The sequence below is a fragment of the Apodemus sylvaticus genome, chromosome 23, assembly GCF_947179515.1.
Source record: "Apodemus sylvaticus chromosome 23, mApoSyl1.1, whole genome shotgun sequence".
NCBI lineage: Eukaryota > Metazoa > Chordata > Mammalia > Rodentia > Muridae > Apodemus > Apodemus sylvaticus.
In genome coordinates this window covers 35,267,490-35,280,357 of record NC_067494.1, presented here as the reverse complement: position 1 = coordinate 35,280,357, position 12,868 = coordinate 35,267,490, and the positions used below count along the sequence as shown (strand labels likewise).

Sequence of the window (12,868 nt, the reverse complement as noted above, 5' to 3'; positions counted from 1 at the left end):
CTCAGCCAGTAAAGTTACTTTCTGCCAAGTCTGAAGACCTGAGTTTGAGCCTCAGACCCCCGCACATGGAGGAAGAATAGAACCAATTCCTCAAAGTTGTTCTTTATCCTCCATACCCTTGTCTCAGCAAGCATGCACAGACAAACAAAATATAAGTAAACAATTACATTTTAAAAATCTCTCAAGGGGCCGGGCGGTGGTGGCGCATGCCTGTAATCCCAGCACTCTGGGAGGCAGAGGCTGGTGGATTTCCGAGTTTGAGGCCAGCCTGGTCTACAGAGTGAGTTCCAGGACAGCCAGGGCTATACTGAGAAGCCCTGTCTCGAAAAAACCAAATCCAACAAAACAAAACAAAACAAAACAAAACAAAACAAAACAAAACAAAAATTCTCTAAAGGGCCTGGCTCTAGCTCCACCCGGATGTCCCATCGGGTCCTACCTTTTAAGCATCACCAAACCATAGACCAAGATTTCAAGACTGCGTATTCATTTCATTTCTTCTCTAATGTCTGGAAGTATTAATTGCATCAACTTTAACACCTCAAATATACTTACTTAAGAAGAGGGAAATTAACCTCCAGATTAAGCTAGATGCTGAGAAAGCTATACCATGTGCCCACAGTTCATGTTGTCATTCTGTCGTGAACTTGCTCTTCATAAGAACAAACACAGGGTGGGTACTATTTTTTGATAAGCTACTAACAACAATGCTCCCTACCCTGTTTAATAGTATCTGCTTTATTAGAGTCCTCCAGGGAAGCTCTTCTGTAGTCTTTAGATAGGCAATAGTTGTGTTCTGCTGAACAGGTGGCTTGATTTTTATCATATAGGCTGTGTAAGATGTGTACCTGCTTGGGTTGATTCTCACTTTGGCAGATTGGATGCTCAGAGACAAAGACATACATAATACAACTACACCAATTATACAGAACCATGGAGGTATTTATTTTTCTAAACTAAACCTAGCCAGGGATTGTTTTAGAACATGTATTATCTCTTAGCCCGGATTACTTCTGTTTATTTTTTAACAAGTTGGTAACAGTTCATAAAAGAGCTCACAATGTTTTGTGGTCAACTCAGAATTAATATTAGGAAATAAGATATTTCATAACTGGATTGCTAAAGGGAAATCTGGGTCATTCCACTTGGGCATTGTTTTTCTTTTATTTCACTGAGACATTTCACAGAAATATCCAACGGTAAAGCATTGTGGGTCTTAAGGTACCCAATTTTGTTATTTTTCTTACAGGAGTTTCTGTCAGAAAGTGAAAATGGGCAGCATAAACTAAACACGATGCTGTCCAAAGGGGAGCTGCTGAGCCCTCTGCTGACCAAAGAGAAATCACAAGCTGTCCAGGCCAAAGTCCTAACCGCAAAAGAAGACTGGAAAAATTTTCATGCAAATCTCCACCAAAAGGAATCTGCTTTGGAGGTACCTCACAGTCATGGGGGTGGGGGCATGCCTTGTGGTGTTTGGTGGTGGTGGTGGTGGCAGCAAATAGGCAGTGTCAGTGTCCCACAGGGTTTTTAAGCATTTTTGCATAGGAGCAGGCAACCAGAGGATGAAAGGTGAGCTTGGTACTATAAGTGACTAATCCCGGGGGAATGGATGGCTTCTTACACAGTGGCTATTGCTACAGGCTCATCCATGCGCATCCCTGCAGGGACAGCCAACCTCACTTCTGAGCATCACATCTAATATTTCATGTGAAATGCTGCAATTTGGGAAACTATTCCAGGAGAATAGTCAGAAAAACTCTTGCAAGACTACAAAACTATGACTAGGGCAAGGCATGGACAATCATAGAAAGAGTCCACTGACTCTCTTTGGAGCTGTCAAGGAAGGTATCCAGAGAAGCAATATTTAAACTATACGTTGAGGGCCATGTATCCTTGATATTGTCCAATACTGGCTCAAGAGTTCATATAACTCACACAAGCATCTATTTTGGGGTGTTAAATACAAGGGAAGATAACATTCATGTGATTTCAATTCTTAAAAAGACAGCTTATGAATATCATATTATAATTTCTACCAAAATGCATAATTTCTTTTCTTCTGAGAGCATTTATTCTTTGTATCCACTCTGCTCTTATAGGTGTGGAAGGCATGGTACCTTTGAAAACACTTCCTAACAGGATAGATTCTTAATTTGATGATGAGCATAATGAGTACAAGATAGAAAGAAAATTATAAAGAGGAATTGCCATCAGGAAAAAAACCACTCACTTTCTTGGGCTTTTTTCTTATACTAAGAACTCTGAGTTCACCCATGTAAGCAGATGTTGTTCATGACAAATGAATGTTATCATCACGGAACATGATGATAACCGTGAAGTGCCTGGAAATTACCTGTGACCCGAAATATCATTAGTGTGATGTGGCCTCCAAAGTAAGAGTTATGTAGTGAATGTGGCTCTGTACCCAGGTCATCTTACTAAAACATTGTTAAACATTTATGGTTTTGTTAGTCTGAACTGCCTCATGGCAGGTAGAACTATTCTGTTGAATCTAATTCCAGCCCTCCTTCCTGGCCTAATAGTATACCTTTTGGTGATAGGACAAGTCTTCATCATGTTTCCGGAACCTCATTTTCTAGAAGGTCATTCCCATGAAAGGGATGACTGTATTGCAGGAATGATTAGGACAAGTCAATGTTCTATGCATGAACATTCATAGAGGCCACTGACTCTATTTGGAGAGGTCAGGGAAGGTGTCCAGAGAAGCAATATTTAAACTATACCTCAAAGGCCGTGTATCCTTCAGATCATCCAATATTAACATGCAATTCTTATGGAAAGAACTGAGTGCATGGGTCCAGGAAACCACAAATGCTATTGAGAAGTGGAAAATATTGAGAAATTTGAGGTAGACGTGAAGTTTAGACAGAGGATCAGTAGAGATAAATGGAGACAGAGATTAGGATCACAGAGTGAAACGTCTGTGTGTCAAGTAATTTGACTTTGAATCTGTTTCCCTCATAAGAACACAAGACAGTTTTCCCCAGGATGGAGCCTATATCACGTACTCTTACAGATGCAGAGGACAGAACTTATTACAAACAACAGATGCGTCAGGGTATTGGCGAGCCTCAAAGCTGGAGATAAACATGTCAACTTTGACTGTAGTATAAATAAGAATGGGGAACCATACATAGCCAGAAAAGCAGAAGAAACTTATTTTAGTGGTGCACATGAAAGTGAGAGTCTAAATGGCATAAATAGTAACAGGGTAGGTGATTCATCTCTAAGACAAAGCACAACAGGACTTGGCAATTAACTATGTGTGTGTGTTGGGGGGAGAGTGCCAAAGTTGAGTTTGATTCTTGAGTCTCATCTGGAAGACTGTGAATGAGGAGGCTGTTAACTAAGATGTGAACAGAGATACAGCAGATATATTGCAAAGTGTAGTCTTGGGGAATGAATCGATTTGGACAATTTAATCTACACTCAGTTTTGTGTACCTGGAAAGTGATCTGTGGCTGATGGTCAGGAGCACAGCAGCTAATCTGCTGACTTCACACAGCTGGTAAGTGATGGAGACAGGTCAAATCCAGCACTGTGCCTCAGTGATTCATAAATACAGTTAGAGTAACACAAGGTTTGAGGACTTCCAGATGTCACTGGAGACACTTGAGAAACCACTGGGCAAAACCTTCAGAGCGAACGTGGAGTCGGAAGCCAATACCCTCCTCACAGACACAAAGTGCAGGCCTAGGTCCATAGGTGCAGGTGGAGCTTCAAGAGTCCAGGCAAGTGCGTGCTTACTGGTAGCACTTGGTCACTACACGCAGGTGAAGCACACAGCTTTCTTCTGTACTCCCTGAGGTATCTGCAAAGCCACAGTTTTTGTACATGGTTCCCTAGTTCACCCTGTGTAGCATCTCCACAAAACAGCAATAACAGGAAGAGAGAAATGGCTTGTGTTTACAATTGCATTTAATTATTCAGTTAGTATTTGGCAAGAATCTAGAAGCTGGGGATGCAGCAGAGAGGAAAACAGAACAAACCCTCTGTTTGGGTGAACTTGACATTTTATTGGGCATCATTCTTGATAACCGTATGTATGTCAAGTATTTTAAACTCTCTGATGCTTTCCTGCAGCTAATTCATCTCCCTATGGGAAACATAGAAGACATGATCTACCAATACCTTGGATCAGATGCAGAGAAAGTTTTGAGTCCGTGGCCAATAGACTCTGCTGTTTTTATACTCAGTGTCCTAGAAGACATTTTATGGGCCTGATGCATTAGTAAAATTATCTAAATTCTTTTTTTAAGATTTATTTATTTTTATTTATATTAGTACACTATAGCTGTCTTCAGACACATACCAGAAAAGTGCATTGGATCCCATTACAGATGGTTATGAGCCACCATGTGGTTGCTGGGAATTGAATTCGGGACCTCAGGAAGAGCAGTCAGTGCTCTTAACCGCTGAGCCATCTCTCCAGCCCCTATCTAAATTCTTTAAATCTTTTGTTGGTCTATATTACATTGCAACTTTAATTAATAACAGATTCATATGAATCTAGCACTTCATAAGAAGTAGTAGATTCCTTTGCCACGGTGAAATGTACAACACATTACCAGCATGCTTAATCTACAGTCTATAAAGATAATAATATCTATACTATCTTTATGTGCTAAGCATATAATTCTTGGTCTTTCTTGATAAATAAGAACAGGTGTATTCAAAACATAACAAAGAGTTGGGGAGATGACTTGGTTGGTAATAATACCTGTTTCACAAGCAGAACCTAAATTCAATTCCCAGCACCTACATAAAAGCCAGGAACTAAGCCTGTGGGACCAGGAGGGCTCTTGGTTTGCCAGTCTAGCCAAATTGGTAAGCTCCAAGTTCAATGCGAAATGCTCTCTCTAAACAAGGTAGAGGGAATGGGAAAGTGACTCAGTGGCTAAGAACACATACTGCTCTTGCAGAGGACCCGAGTCGGTTCCCACCACCCACATCAGGCAACTCCCAACTGCACATAACTCCAGTTACAAGGGAGCAAACTCACTCTTCTTGCTTCCACAAATACCTCCACTTACATGTGTGTGTTCCTACACACACACACACACACACACACACACACACACACACGTATACAACTAAAACTAAAATAAATCCTTAAAAATTATAATAAAAATTAAAATGGAGAGCCATCATGGAAAAAGTTCTCAAAACTTTGACCTCATAGGATTACACTCATGCACATGTGTACCCTCACATACGTGTTTACATTCACATAAACATTCACACAGACACAGAATAATAAACACATGAGTTACATATGTATGTGTTTATATATAGTACTACTTATCATTAATTCATTCTTACCAGTGCTGGATCATTCCTATAAGGAAACAGTATATTCCAGGAGGCAGGAGACATGGGCCCTTCCATGCTGGACCTTATAGTCTCAGGTACAGGCCAGGCATGGCGGCATCAGACTGGAAAGCACAGTCCAACCTTGTCTATGGTTAAGCTTGCATTTAAAAAAACCAAAAGCACAGAAGTAAAAATGAGCTATCCAGAGAATTAAAGAGAATGGTTATGTAGTCTGAAAGTAACGGCCTAAATATTCTTAAAGGATGCCAAGTAAAGATTGGAGATCTCTCTCTCTCTCTCTCTCTCTCTCTCTCTCTCTCTCTCTCTCTCTCTCTCTCTGTGTGTGTGTGTGTGTGTGTGTATGTGTGTATGTGTGTATGTGTTTGGCTGGCTGTCTGTCTTTGCATGTATCTGGCTGTCTCTATCCCTGTTCATATGTCTCTGTCTCTGTGTGTGACTGTCTCTGTCTCTCTTTGCCTTTGTCCCTGTCTGCCTGTCTTTGTCTGACTACCCCCTCCCTGTCTGTCTGTCTTCTGTGTATGTGTCTGACTGTCTCTGTCCATCTCTGTGTGTACCTGTATGCCTGTCCGTCTCTGTCCCTGTATGTCTGTAACTGTCTCTGTATATATGCCTGTCTGTCTGTCTGTCTCTGTCCATGTGTGTGTCCTTGTCTCTGTCTCTCTTTCTCTGTCCCTGTCCCTGTGTGTGTGTGTGTGTGTAGGTCACAAATTGACATAAGGTGTTACCTTCAATCACATTTAGTCTTATTTATTTATTTATTTATTTATTTATTTATTTATTTATTTATTTATTTATTTATTACAACAGGGTCTCTTTCTGAACCTAGATGGCAGAGTGTGCTAGTCTGCGGGGATTCTTCTGTATGTCCTTCTCAACTCTAGGATTATAAACCTGTGCCACCATGCTAGCACTATTTATTTGTTTTAGGTTGGCTCTGTGAATTACATTTACATCGCTGCACTTTTGCGGAGAGGACTAACTGGCGGGCCTCCTCTCCACCCCTCAGGGTTTGTCTTTGCTCACTCATCCAATATTATCTAAACTCTCGCAGAATCTAAAGATCCAGATGAAAGACTTTGAAGTGAGCGCAGAACCTGTGCAGAACTGGCTGAGTAAGACGGAGAGGCTCGTGCAGGAGAGCAGCAGTCGCCTCTATGACCTGCCTGCCAAGAGGAGAGAACAGCAGAAGCTGCAGGTGATGAGGCCGACTTCACTCCTTCCTCTGCCCACTCTGGCCAGATGCATGCTGGGAGCCCTCGTCTTAGCTAACAGCACCTTCAGATGCAGTGTTCCTTCTCCTTGTTCCCGCAGAATTGAGTTAATGTTTCCTGTCTCTCCTCCGAGGCATGGTTTGTTTTCTTCCTGTAGCATCCCACTGTGTATAACTCAAAAAAAATAATGCAGCCTCCAGGGGACTCCAGTTGCTTGCCAATGTTTAATTCCATGTTCTCTGAGACCCAGCTCTGCCCTCCGTGTGCTCGCCCCAGCCTCTGAATGGTGACCCGCTTGTGCTTTCCAGTCTGTCCTTGAGGAGATACAGTGCTACGAGCCTCAGCTCCACAGGCTGAAGGAGAAAGCTCAGCAGCTGTGGGAGGGACAATCGGCAAGCAAGAGCTTTGTGCACAGAGTGTCGCAGCTGTCTTCTCAGTATCTAGCGCTAAGCAATGTAACTAAGGTAACGCCTGGCACGATGTCGTCGCGCGTGAGTGTGATACTGATGTCGCAAAACTGCACTGTCCATTGGTCACGAAGGGTGCGTCCTGACACCTCCACAGAGGGGTAGCTCCGGGTCAACCGTAAGGCGTGGAACCATGCCATCTCCCTCATCTTGAAAGCAGATTGATCACTTTTATCGTAGTCCTTAATGTGGCTCTGTGAAATCAGGCAGGGACGTTTCAAGGAGAGAATACACTACCAGTCTCCAGCATTAATAAAATGATATGGTCGATGGCCCCAGGCCTCAGGACATAACCCAAAGCAGATGACACAGTTTCTATGCTGAAGACTCGTAGATTAAATTACACTAGAAAACCATGAAACTGAAAACCGTTTAAAATGTATTGGAGCCATAGAATTGAGTCTAGGGAAGTTTAAAAACTGTCAGCCATCTTCTGGACACTCGTTATATAGTAGATGAGGATGTGTTAACTGATAGTTTCCGTTAAGATTCCAAAGCAGCATTTGGAATTATCAATAATGAGCCAGAGTAAAATTTTCAAGAACCTTTAGAATAATGTATTGAGTCCACGCAGGACCTCACTGGTGAACCACGCTAGAGTAGTGCAGACCCTGTGAATGGGTCAGTAATTTTAAGCTTGCACAAACTGTATCATTTGCTTCTTTTATAACATTTCAGATGCTAGCATTTAGGGACATGCATCTTTAAATAACATGGCCTCATTCATTTTACTGCAAAGTTACTTCTGATCTGCTAATTTGAGCCTTCACACAGGCCCTGATATAAACCGTCTCCATTTGTACCGATGGTTATTTGATGAAAAAGCTGCTTTTATAAAACCATATGCATATTATATTAGAAAATCTGTCACATAGCTAAAGTTAGACTGTATTAAGAACAGCTAGTTGTAACTGGTATGTTAGTGCACATCTGGAATCCCAGGACTCAAGAGCTAATGGCAGGGTGTGGCCGTAAGTTCAAGGCCAGCTTGGGTTGGGCTGTGAGCTAAAAGCCTGGGCAGCACAAGCAAGACCATCTCAAGATTTAAATTAAATTAAATTAAATTAAATTAAATTAAAACCAAAATACAAAAAGAAACAAAAAAGCCTTCCCAAACACCTTTCTAACTCCTTTGCATTTGCCTAGATATTAAAAAGCAAGAGATGTTTGAATGTTTAAGAACTTGAACGCTACAGAAAGTCTTCATCCACTTTGCTGGATATGACCTGAAGTGCACAGAGAGGAAAGCCGTGAAGGTTGTCTTGTCATTTAAAATGCAGATGTGCCGTGTTCTGTCTCCTGCGTGTGCCCTCATGCCTCATATGCTGTTCCTCTCCTGTGCAAAATTATGTTTCAACTGGATATATACATGTTATGCATGCTATATAGAACTATTACAACATGTCAAATTGCTATGTTTAAAACTCTCTACAGTGTAGGTCTGTAAGAATAGATGATGTCAGTTGAACATGAAAGCTAAAGATGATGGTGGATTGAATGTCAATATGCATTAGGAAGAAATTCTACTGAATAAAAAGTAAGTCGTGATTCTCCTAAGTACATCAGTGTAGGGCCATGGACGGCAACCGTCATGCCTTTTGACCTGGTTATTCTACAGAGTTTTCACTATTTAGAGAAGTGTACCACACGCCTCATGCAGTGAGGCAGGCTTGCTTCTTTTCTGACCAGACTCTGGTGAAGTGTTAGTTTCCAATACGAGCAGTTGCAGGCTGTCAGGTCTCCATGGAGCTGACAGCTAGAAAAACCATCTCTGTCATTTCCAGGAGAAAGTGTCCAGGCTGGACAGAATTGTGGCTGAGCACAACCAGTTCTCCCTGGGCGTTAAGGAACTGCAGGACTGGATGTCGGACGCGGTTCATATGCTGGATTCGTACTGCCTCCCCACGTCGGATAAAAGTGTGCTGGATGGCAGAATGTTGAAACTGGAGGTGTGTATAACTCTCACTTACACATTCATTGACGTTTCTCATGTCTCCAGTATAGCCTGCTGTGACTGTGTGGTCCTCTGTCTGTACAAAATGTCTAGATGCTCTGTGGATGGGTGTCTGCTTACATAACATTGTTATCCCAAAACATTAACCTTTCATTTCAGCCCTAATACATTCATCCACAGATACCATAAAAAAAAAGACACAAATGTGGTGATTTGTGATCAAGAAGCCAGCTTAAAATTCTACTACAGACATATGAACTCTGAGGAAATATTCTGGTGAAACATTTAATTCATTTATTCAATTTACTTTTCTGCCTGTATCATTCGGTCAACTCTTCTCCCATCCTGAAATAATCAAGTCTGTTTTGTATTTGTAATGATAGTAATTAACCTTTGTCCATCCATCTCTCCCTCACAACTTCAATGCCTAGACAGGCACTCTTTTTTGACACCAAGGGATCAAAGTGGATATAAACATGAATAAATGTGACCTTTGTTCTCCAAAGCTATGTTGTCTGCTGCTGAGGTTGCAGTGTAGGAGAGGTTGGTTTCAGATAATGGTGGTGGTGGTGGTGGTGGTGGTGTGTATAGATTATAGATCCGCACAGGAGTGGAGCAGTGTAGGAGAGATGGGATTGGACATTGGAGCCTTAGGAAGTCTAATACCTAACTCAGGCTTTTAGGAATGATGGGTGGGTGGGCTGGTGGAATGACTCAGTGTGTGACGCCTCTTCCCACCACTAAACCTGAGCCCGGTTCTTGAGACCACGTGGTACAAGGATGGATCCAACTTGCCCTCTCTCTGCCTTGTCTGTCTGTCCCCCTCCCTCCATTTCTCTCTTCCTCCCTCTTTTCTTCCATCCCTCTCCATATTTCTCCCACCTCATCCCCCTATAAAAAGTAAATGGTTTTTTTTTCTTTTTTTAACATGGAGGGAACGTCCTGGTGCAGATGACTGGATGGAGATTTAGGGAAATGAATATAGGACTAAAAGCTAAAGGGAAGAACTAGGGTGGTAGCTGAAGGGAAAACTTGCTGCCCCCTCCCCCCTGCACCATCTACACAGCCACAGGACCACTAGAGGCTCAGCTGAGCTGCACAAGATGTCTTGTCAGGACAGGAACGGAGCAGAAAGTTTGTATCTTGACAGATACTATCTCTCTGGCAAGGGTTGGACTTTAAATTTCCTTTTCCTGCTACAAAGAATAGTGCCTGTGAAAACTTTGATCCAGGTGACCCATTTCCACAGGGAGGCTACACTAGATACATATGAGCTTTCTGTCCTGAGAACTTTGAGGGTCCAGGGGTATATAGCCCCACCCCAGGTTAAACCAGGAAAATGAAATGTGGAAGGAAGAAATTAAACAGAAGATTCAGGACGAGGATGCAAAGGCTACATAGATAGCTGCAAGTCTTCAGGGCCTCTGAACTATATGGCAAGCCAAGGATATTAAATATATAGATAGGAAGGCTTCTCTATTTGTTGTTGTTGTTGTTGTTTTAAACAGGCCCTGTTGTCAGTGAGACAGGAAAAAGAGATTCAGATGAAAATGCTCGTGACCCGGGGGGAGTCTGTTCTGCAGAGTACCTCTCCGGAAGGCAGCCCTGCGGTTCAGCAGCAGCTGCAGGCTGTGAAGGAGATGTGGGAATCCCTCTTGTCTGCGGCAATTCGGTGTAAGAGGTAAGTGAAGCTTTGCCAGGTGCCAGCGAGGCGTGCCAAGAGGATACTCCAATGGCGGCTGTTTCCCTCCGAGCTTCCTCTTCCCTCCACCTGATCCTTCTTGCTACTTCCTATCTCCATCTCTTTCCTGCCTGCCTCCCTTTCTTATTCCCTCCCCCCCCCCTTCTTATAAGAGCTCTAAAATGAATCTAGAAGTTAGGGCCCTTATTCTCCGTTCACCTGAAATATTATTGTGCCTCTGTTTTGTTGCTGATTGAGGCTTCGAAACCAAAGGATGATAAATATTTTGTAAAATGGGGATATCTTGATTCAATCCAAGTGATTCACTTGGGAGGATTCTCAAGGAGATATTCATCAAGGACTGAAGGAAAGGAATGTCATCCAACCGGCCCCACGGTGCTCAGCCGGGGCTTCCTTGTCTGGGTGACTCTAGGCTGTTTTGCCTCTTACTTTTCCCATCTGAGGACAGAGAGTGGAGACACTGGTGACAAAGTAACCAGGACACAAGAGGAGGTTGAGGGCTGTGTATCAGGAGGTGACAGTTCCTTGTCACTCTTTGTTAGCATCGCTCCCAAACTGAGAATAGAGCAGGGACCAGGGAATCTTCTCAGCCCAGTGGGAAAGATCCAGTATCCAGCACTGGGGGCAGTCTTCTGCAGTAGGAGGTCTGAGGGAACCTGTGAGAGGCCACTGACTGGGTATCTGCTGAGGCCTGGTCATAGTATGAAAGTTAGTCTCAAGAATCCGTGGCATTAACTAGCAGTAACTATGTGATTAATTTATCATCAAGGGAAATGCTACATTTGCACATTTAGACCACTTTAGGGAATATTGCCCCAATCTCCCTTGTGATTTTATGATTTTTAAGTTTCCTGCAGAATGGTCACTTTGCTTATTTTCCTCAAGTTTGTCCTTCCTTCTGGTAGTCACTCTCTTCTGTCCCTTCCTACTCTCAATAGCCTTATCGAAAGACCTGCTGGGAATGAGTGTGGTTTCCCAACTTGATCTGGGCATCCTAAATCTGGGTGCCCTTTAGTCTCTCCAAGTGATGCTGTCCCCTGGCCCCTCTGGAGGTCGTGTTGGCCCCACTTTGGAGATTGGATTTAAGTGGACCCTGCTCTCTGAGGCCTCTTTCATCAGAAATTTAGAGTGTGGTTTGGTAAACCTGGGCCAGACAGCTAACCCAGGTCTCTGGACGCTCTGCTGGCTACGGGGATTGGAATGCATGTGACAGACATCAGAGCCGTAGAGATGCTCAAATTAGGGCCCTGACGTGTTTCCAACCCCTTGCAGTCAGCTGGAAGGAGCACTCTCAAAGTGGACACATTATCAGGATGACGTGCGGCAGTTCTCCAGCTGGATGGATGGTGTGGAAGTCAGCCTGACCGAATCAGAAAGACAGCACACAGAGCTAAGAGAGAAAATAGCCGCTCTGGGGAAAGCCAAGGTTTGAACTGTATTACGCCTGATTTGCATTCCAGCATAAACCAGGCAACACTGTTGTCACCCATGCACCAGCAGTGCACACATGGGAAAATTAAACCCCATACTAGAATTTCTAATGTCTTTCTAAAATGGGATGTTATTTGTAGTTATTTAAGTCAGGAGCGAAAATCTTCTTTTCCAGTATAACCCTATACACACCAATGTTTTATAACACAGGCCATTTAAATTGTCACCTCTTAATGTCAAAAGTAAATGCACTTTCTTTTCCTTACATTCTTTTCATTACCACTGTGTTTTTAACCCACCTGCTCACTCATCCTCAAGGCTGGATATTAAAACCAAGGCCCTGTGCTAAACTGTAGCCCCTGTATTACTACCTTTGCATGGTTTTGGTCCAACATTATACGGTTGTAGTATGACATGAAAAGATTTTAAAATATGTAGAGTATTAAAACTCTCACTTTGGAGTGCATTCAAGCACAGGCATGCTGGAACCCTTTACTGGGTAGCATACCTCCCTCCAGGGAGTAATGTAGCCCTCACTGGAATAATATGTCTTGAGCTGAGTTTACAATAGTCTATGTGGAAACCCTTCAAGCTCTTGATTTCCACTTATTTGCACCATTTCACAGGGACCATCTTAGGTTGGCCATCCCTCTCCTCAGGCCCCTCCCTTTCACCTCCATGGTATCACTTAGTCCTCCACGATCCATCTGCTTCATCTGAATTCTAAGGCTCCTGATTCTCCTCTTAT

At 42.9% G+C, this 12,868-nt stretch overlaps 1 protein-coding gene across 1 annotated transcript in view; it reads left to right on the top strand.

Moving 5' to 3' along the window:
- Syne1 (spectrin repeat containing nuclear envelope protein 1) overlaps positions 1-12,868 on the top strand; it is a 505,489-nt gene that overhangs the window by 268,063 nt on the left and 224,558 nt on the right. Inside the window, 6 exon segments of the mRNA XM_052169815.1 lie at positions 1,250-1,432; positions 6,407-6,550; positions 6,875-7,030; positions 8,818-8,982; positions 10,496-10,668; positions 11,962-12,115. Coding sequence (XP_052025775.1) covers positions 1,250-1,432; positions 6,407-6,550; positions 6,875-7,030; positions 8,818-8,982; positions 10,496-10,668; positions 11,962-12,115 — 975 coding nt within the window.